Source organism: Montipora capricornis, chromosome 10 (assembly GCF_036669925.1).
Source record: "Montipora capricornis isolate CH-2021 chromosome 10, ASM3666992v2, whole genome shotgun sequence".
Taxonomy (NCBI): domain Eukaryota; kingdom Metazoa; phylum Cnidaria; class Anthozoa; order Scleractinia; family Acroporidae; genus Montipora; species Montipora capricornis.
The window spans coordinates 42,988,764-42,996,263 of NC_090892.1; the positions used below are offsets into that span (position 1 = coordinate 42,988,764).

Sequence of the window (7,500 nt, forward strand, 5' to 3'; positions counted from 1 at the left end):
TAAAAGGTAATCAAATGGTACACCTTTGTAATTAGGAAATAATTTCACTAGCTTTTGTAATTGAATTCTGATAATTTCCCTAATCTGAAGACCTTAAAATTTGCACAAAACCGGTGGTTAAATTACTTCCTAATTCCACTCGTTGTAGTTTGGTTTCATATACTTGGTGAATAAAGGTCTTCTGCACAGGGATTATTCACAGTGTCTGATGTTGTAGATTATGATGATTTAAGAGCACTTCAAGGTATTTCTGTTTTCTATTAATATTTTCTTATGGAAAGCAACATAATATACAAATGTTGTTATTAATTATTATATGAATGCTAAAACTCGAATTTCAGTCACAGACTAATAATAACAATTATCAGCAATCGAATGAACAGCACTTTACAGATCACATTTTAAACTCAGTTTTTGGTATTGACACGGAGGATCAAGTAGACGGAAGGGGATCAACAATAGGGTGTTAATGCCCACAAAACTATTCCACAAGTTCCTATCGCTATCACTTAATAGGTGATAGATCTGTGTTACATACTGATTAGATCCAATTCCAAGCACTCTCTCTAGCAACCTATCAATTTGATAATGAAGCCTTTCCTTCCAAGGTCAAAGTCTTGAACACGCAAAGTTGTATAACTCCATTTGAGAATGTTTAATGATCACTTCTCAAGTATGTTTCAAGTAGATAACTCCTTGAATCCGCAGAATCTTACTACCCATGCTAGTGTTAAACTCATAGCAGATAGAGAAACTATATTCAACTTCAACTTTCGTGCTCGTCAGTTCGAGCTATTTGAGTACAATTCTACATAACCTAGACCCTAAGAAGGCCATTGGGGTAGACGGTATCTCCTCCCGCTTGCTTCGTCTCGCTGCCCCCGGTATAGTGAACGAAATTATTAAATTACTCAACTTCTTCATCAATACTCAATCCTGGCCACAAGAGAGGAAATGCAGTATTGTCACCCTCGTTTTTAAAGAAAGACGAGGACACAAACAAAGCTAACTATCGTCCCATCTCAATCTTGACGGTTTTGTCCGAAGAGAGAATGAGAGAGTTATGTACGATCAATTCCACCACACCTTTCAAAGTCATCTATCATTGAATATGTCAGGAGTTTTAAAGTACCACTCTTGCTGTTCTGCTCTCACTTCTGAAAATATCTGAAGACTTCAGGAGATCTCTAGACAAAAGGGAAGCAGTTGTTGCAGTTGCTATAGATCTTAGCAAAGCATTTGACTTAATCGATCCCAGTCTATTGCTGGCTAAACTTGGCACATATGGTCTTTCTTCATCGGCCTTGCAGCTGATGACCTATTACCTGACGGGCCGCAAACAGAGAGTTAAAGTTTATGGGATATGTTGTAGTTACAGAGACGTTAAAGTTGGTGACCTTAGGGTTCCAAACTATTTTGAAACTGATGAGTCACAGTTCTAGAAAATTCTGGAATACTACAGATTCTCAGATAATTCTAGAAAAGTCTGGAATTGCGTGACATTGACCTTCGCGAACTTTCCAGATAATTCCGATCCTTATAACAAAAGTCATAACAAAAGAGATTCAATACAGTCGGGTACTAAGTGAATCTAGTTCAAGATAATTAAGAGACAAGGAAGTTAGTACATACAATTGGATGAAAAGTAAACAAAGGTATTAGAAAATAATTTGTGGCGGGGGATATCTCAGTGAAGCCTAAGGGCATATTACATTAATTGACACATCCCCCCAGTGTAAAGGAACTCATAATAAAAGCATGGCATGTGCAGCAGTTTGAATGATGAATAAAAACTGAACTGAGGATAAAGACGCTTAAATGTACGAAAAGTTGAAACGGCTTTAAGGCGTTCGGTAAAGAGTTCCTTATTTAAGGACCTTGAAACAGAAGGGATTTTCTTTTAATATTGGTTCGGCAATACATATAACGTAATACGTTTTTCAAATTCTCTATGTTAGCGGAGTTCCGCGCGCGCCGAACACCATTGTTAAGAAAATGTGGTAACCCATCGATGCGAGAAATCTTGGTTTATAGCCATTACGTCATCGACCGTCCGTCCGTACGTACGTACATACGTATGTCCACCCCTCCATGTATGCCAATGTGACCAGTATCATGCTAGTTTACAGCATACATCTTTGACATTGGACATCCATGTTTTGAACAATTGACACCTGTCAAAACAAGGTATCCGCTGACTAGTATCACGTGCCAATATCGCGGGCTCAAGCTTAGAGCTCACCGAGGTCAGTTGTTTTTTTCAAGACCAGGTACTGGTTTTCGATTGGATTGCAGGCTCAACCCAGGTTAACTCACCTACACATAAACGAGGCTTTATTTTTCGTGCGCTTTCTGAGGCTCGACGCGGCTACACGGCCATACTATATCACCTATAGTTCTTACACAGTCAACGCTTTTCGTGTTCAGGTGGAAAACGGTTTCGAAGATGTTTTCTTTCTGCATTTTTCGCTGGTTTCAATCCAGTTTGACGTATCATGATATCTGTGGTCCACAGTGGTGGCTACGCAGTTATTCAAGTCAAGTATCGGAGGGACATAAACTAAAAGCTGAGTGTTTATTTTTAATTTGCTTAGAGCTGCTTTTTTCTGCTGTATTGCAATTTTTGGCATATCTTTATAAGCTCTGATAAGGTTACATGATGCTTGGAGGACCTATGTCTAGAACAGAAACGAAAGGAGAGCGAAAGAGAACGACAACGACAAAACAGAATACCAGTAATAGCTCATACTTAGTGGAAGAAGCTGCTCCACAAATTCTTTCCTTGGGCACTAAACCTTATTATTTTTACGCATGCGTTATTTAAAGTGGATTCGTATTTTTAAAAGGTAGTTTAATCGGTTCTTCCTTTGTTCAGGAATGAAAGTCGAATTTTTATTGTCAACTGGAATTAAACAACAATTATCTGTACTCTTTTGGACATAAAGAAAAAGTTGATTTGTTTGTTTGTTTTGCTCTAAAATGCGAGCGAAAAAGTGCTTTTTAAATCCGTTTGCCCAACTGGTTTTCGTTGTGCCTCGACAGAGACAAGAAAATTTTGCCCTTATGTTATAAACACGTAATCGCAATCAGTTCTCGTAAAATTAGGGGGAAATCTCACTAGCTTGTGTTTTCAGAAGTTTGTTTAAGGCACCTAAACGTTATTTAGGTGTTGGCGCTGATCTTGTTTGAAGTTCGTCCTTTCTTGGTTGCCTTGCCGTATTTTGCCGATTCTTGTTTTAATGATTCGTGTTTCAATGAAACATCAAAATATGGCTGATCTCGTTTTCAGAGAGAAAGTGGAATAAAGTACTTCAGTAAAACTCTTGTTTGACCTTGAACTGACAAAGTTCTTTTATGGCTTCTAATTTTAGCGTGATGCCTATTCGCTGGTTATTGGCAAGTTGACTCTGAAATGGCTTTTTCCTTTTCCGTTCGCTCGCTGAGGGTGTACTTGTTTTCTTTTAAAACTCATGCGGTCCAAGAAAAGTTCATTGCCAAACTGGTGAATTCCAAAGTAAATTTCACTCGAAAAACTGATATCGTACTCATCGCTTCGTGATTCATGCGATATCGGTTTTTAGCTTAAAATTTACCGTGGAATTCACTAGTTAGGCAATGAATTTTTCTGTAGAAGAAAGCAAAGAAAATGATTTAATTACTAAAGCAGCAACCGGAAACATCAAAAGGCGGACAATTCGAAACTTTTTATTTTCACTAACCTTAAAGGCATTAAGAATAAATAACTAGGGAGCTCCACTTTTAGGCTTGGCTTAATCTATATATTTTATGGCTGTTTAATGTTATCACGTACGTATTTTAAACGATCCTTTTAGCTCGCTGGACGCTACGTGGGTAATTAAAGGGTTGCATGATTGTATTGTATTTGTATTGGTTTAGGTATTTAGTCTGTGAAGGGACTAGAACCTTCATACAATATGTAAATGGTGACAAAATCAGGGTATTAAATAAGCAATGGAGATTTTGTATGCTGCAGCTATTAGCTTTGCAAGTATACGCATGCGTCTGAGATCCCTCCCAATGAGATTAAATAGGAAAGCTACTCCAAAGAGTTACAAGCTAAGTATGATTCCTGCTTAATGTTACTAATTTGCTTAGCGGGAAGCAGCAACGTGATACAAAGGTTTTCACGACAACGTGAAAAGACAATAGTGAGTCCTTTATTCTCCATGTTTGCATAGTAGTTTCTTCAGGTTGGACGACCCTAACATAAAAAACCGTACCTTGACGTAATTGTTTTGTTTAAGGTGGATTCCTTGGGGAACAACAATGCCATCAACAATATGGAATTACACAAAGAGGTCCAGTCCTTGGTTACAGAAAACTAAAAGAGCTACAATCTACAGATCCTTCAGAGACTGCTGTAAGTCTTCTTAAATACAGGGAGAGCTTCCAGAAGCTCGTGAACGCGGATAGTATTAAGGAAGATTGGATGACATTGCTCATAGAAATTTTTGGAAAGATGTGCGTCACTACACTGATGACGGAAAATTTAATCGAGGTGATGTCACTTTGTAAAGGATCTGCGCTTATGCGTGATCACTTGCCCAAATACATTATTCAACTCCCCATGATACAAGAGGAGAAGCCAGATGATGAAGTGAGTGTGATTATACGAAGCTTGATCGACTTTTTCAGAGAATGGCTGGTTAGATTCCCACGGCTATGCTCCGAGATTCCAATCGACAATCTTTATGGGAGCTTGGACGAATTGAATATGGATGGTGTTGAGGACTTTAAAAGAGAAGTGGAATCGCTTCTGAAAAGAAGGCGTGAACTCGTATTAGAGGAAAGAAAGAAAACAAATGCAGAGCAAGAACCGAAGAAGACAAAGAGAATAGATGTCGAAAAACCACCACCGGATGATTTCAGAGAAATGTCGATTTATCCTATAGAGAAAGAAATTTTCTCTGAAGAAAAGCCTTTTCTACGACGAAACAAGGTCGAAACGAATGAGAAATACAAGGATTTTCATGACTACTTAGATGTTCAGTTCCGCTTGCTTCGCGAAGACTTTGTGTCACCACTCCGAGAAGGAATCAGAGAAATCATCAAGAATATCCCAGAGAGAGAACGATCTCAAAATTTGTACATTTACGAGAACGTTGAGATTTTGACCTCAGTTTTTACAAGGGCAGGCATTGTGCACAGCATCCACCTTGACATGAAACGTCTCAGAAAAATTCCCTGGGAACATTCCAAACGATTGCTGTTTGGGTCATTCCTTTGCTTGTCGAAGGACAACTTCAAAACTATGCTATTTGCCACCGTAGCAAACCGCAAAGCGGAAGATCTGAGGGCAGGCAAACTAGAAATTCGGTTTGTAAGTGATTTAGAAAGTACTCACAAAACACGTGAAAAGCATGTCATGGTAGAATCGCCGGCATACTTCGAAGCTTATCGACCCATCTTGGAACAGCTGAAGAAAATCACACCGGATGCATTTCCCTTTCAAGAGTACCTGGTCCACTGTGACTCTGACGTCAAGCCTCCTAAGTACCTTCGATGCGGGAGGCAGGTTCTATACGACATGGAAGACACCTTTGAGATGGAAACTTCAAAGGGCTCAAGCATGGTTTCTATAAGTGATACAAAGTCATGGCCTCACGCTGAAGATGTACACTTAAACACGTCTCAACTTGAAGCATTGAAGGGTGCGCTCACAAAGGAGTTTTCAGTGATACAAGGTCCTCCAGGAACAGGTATTTATATTCTTCCACTGAGTAAGCGTGCGTTGTAACGAAATGCTGCTTTTAAAATTGTTGTAGCTGAACCAGGAAAACGGAAACGAAAGAGAGTAAGAAAAAGAGGCTCAGGGGTGATAACAAGGAAATTAAAAGAGTTAAACATATAATTTAGTTTTTAAAAAACCACCCCTTATGTTCTATCTTCTGATAGGTAAAACATACCTAGGCTTGAAGATTGTTAGAGCCCTTCTTGACAACAGACGGGTTTGGGATTCTGAGGAAAAGTCATCAATGCTGATGGTGTGCTACACAAACCACGCGCTCGACCAGTTCCTCGAAGGCGTCCTGAAGTTTCATCAAACAGGAATAATACGGGTTGGAGGAAGAAGTTCCTCAGAGCATCTGCGACCATATAATCTGAACGAATACACAACGTACTCTGAAAATCAACGTCGTGTCAAAGAAGAAATGGCGAAATGCCAGGAGGCCATTCAAAAAGCATCTGATCGACTGGCACGCAGCATGAGTTGCATTCTGACACTGAAGGACTTGAATGGCTTTGCAGGGTGGATTCACATTCAGCAGCTTAGAATGGAAGAGTCTCAATATGTAGCTCAAGGAAAGTCAGTTGTGGAAAGTTGGCTCGGAGTGAAGAATTCCTATGAGACCATGCCTAGAGGTGCTACAAGCCCTGAAAACGGTGCCAGTATTGCTTCCGATGAAGACAAGGGAGCCAGAATTGATGTAGATAGAGATGCTGACATGATTCAAAGTCAACGAATGCTGGGAGAGAACCAATTCGGGCTCATAGTGGGACAGAATCCTAGTATCAAACAAGATAAACAGTGGTTTTCATGTCTTTCCAAAGACCACATGAAAGTTCTAAGAGGAGAATCAAAACTGAAACCTCTTCATTTTGGAAAGGTTGCAAGTGTCAAGCAAATTTGGGATCTTTGCCTTGAGGATCGTTGGAGACTCTACCTGTTTTGGCTCCGACTTTACCAAGAATGCTGCAAAGAAAAAGTTTCAACAAAACGTCAAGAATATGAGCGTATCTGCAAACGCTTAGTAGAGGTTCGAGACTCCGAAGAACTCCATGTGCTCAGAGACGCCGTTGTGATAGGTATGACCACAACTGGAGCAGCAAAGTATCGCACCATAATCGAAGTTATCCAACCTACTATCGTAATTGTTGAGGAAGCGGCCGAAGTCCTAGAGGCTCACATCATAACTTCTCTGACCAAAGGAACGCAACATTTGATTCTTATTGGAGATCATAAACAGCTAAGACCAAATCCATCTGTTTACAGCTTAGCTCGTCAATACAATCTTGACGTTTCACTGTTTGAGCGAATGGTGAACTGTGGAATGCATTGTTACCAGCTAGAAACCCAGCATAGGATGCGACCCGAGATTGCAAGGCTGATGAGGTTTTTCTATGACAATCTTGAAGACCACGACACAGTGCATAAATATGAAAGTGTCAGAGGAGTGTCCAAAAACATTTTTTTCGTCGATCATCGGTACCTCGAAGAAGACAGTGAAATCAATGAGAAAATCAAGAGCCATTCAAATCAACATGAAGCAGAGTACATTGCAGCCCTCTGTGAGTACTTCCTCATGCAAGGTTATGGACCAAATCAAATAACGGTTTTGACAATGTACACAGGCCAAGTGTTAGCCTTGAAGAAGACAATGCCGAAAACTACATTCGATGGTGTCAGAGTCACTGCCGTAGATAACTTCCAAGGTGAAGAGAACGACATCATCTTACTTTCGTTGGTCAGATCCAATG

The 7,500-nt window shown here is 39.9% G+C and overlaps 1 protein-coding gene across 1 annotated transcript in view; it reads left to right on the forward strand.

Moving 5' to 3' along the window:
* LOC138022371 (NFX1-type zinc finger-containing protein 1-like) overlaps nt 1–7,500 on the forward strand; it is an 18,057-nt gene that overhangs the window by 1,560 nt on the left and 8,997 nt on the right. Inside the window, exons 2-3 of the mRNA XM_068869485.1 lie at nt 4,266–5,720; nt 5,917–7,500. The exon at nt 5,917–7,500 is cut by the window's right edge and continues 923 nt beyond it. Of these exons, the coding sequence (XP_068725586.1) occupies nt 4,266–5,720; nt 5,917–7,500 (3,039 nt within the window). The remainder of the gene's footprint in view (nt 1–4,265; nt 5,721–5,916) is intronic.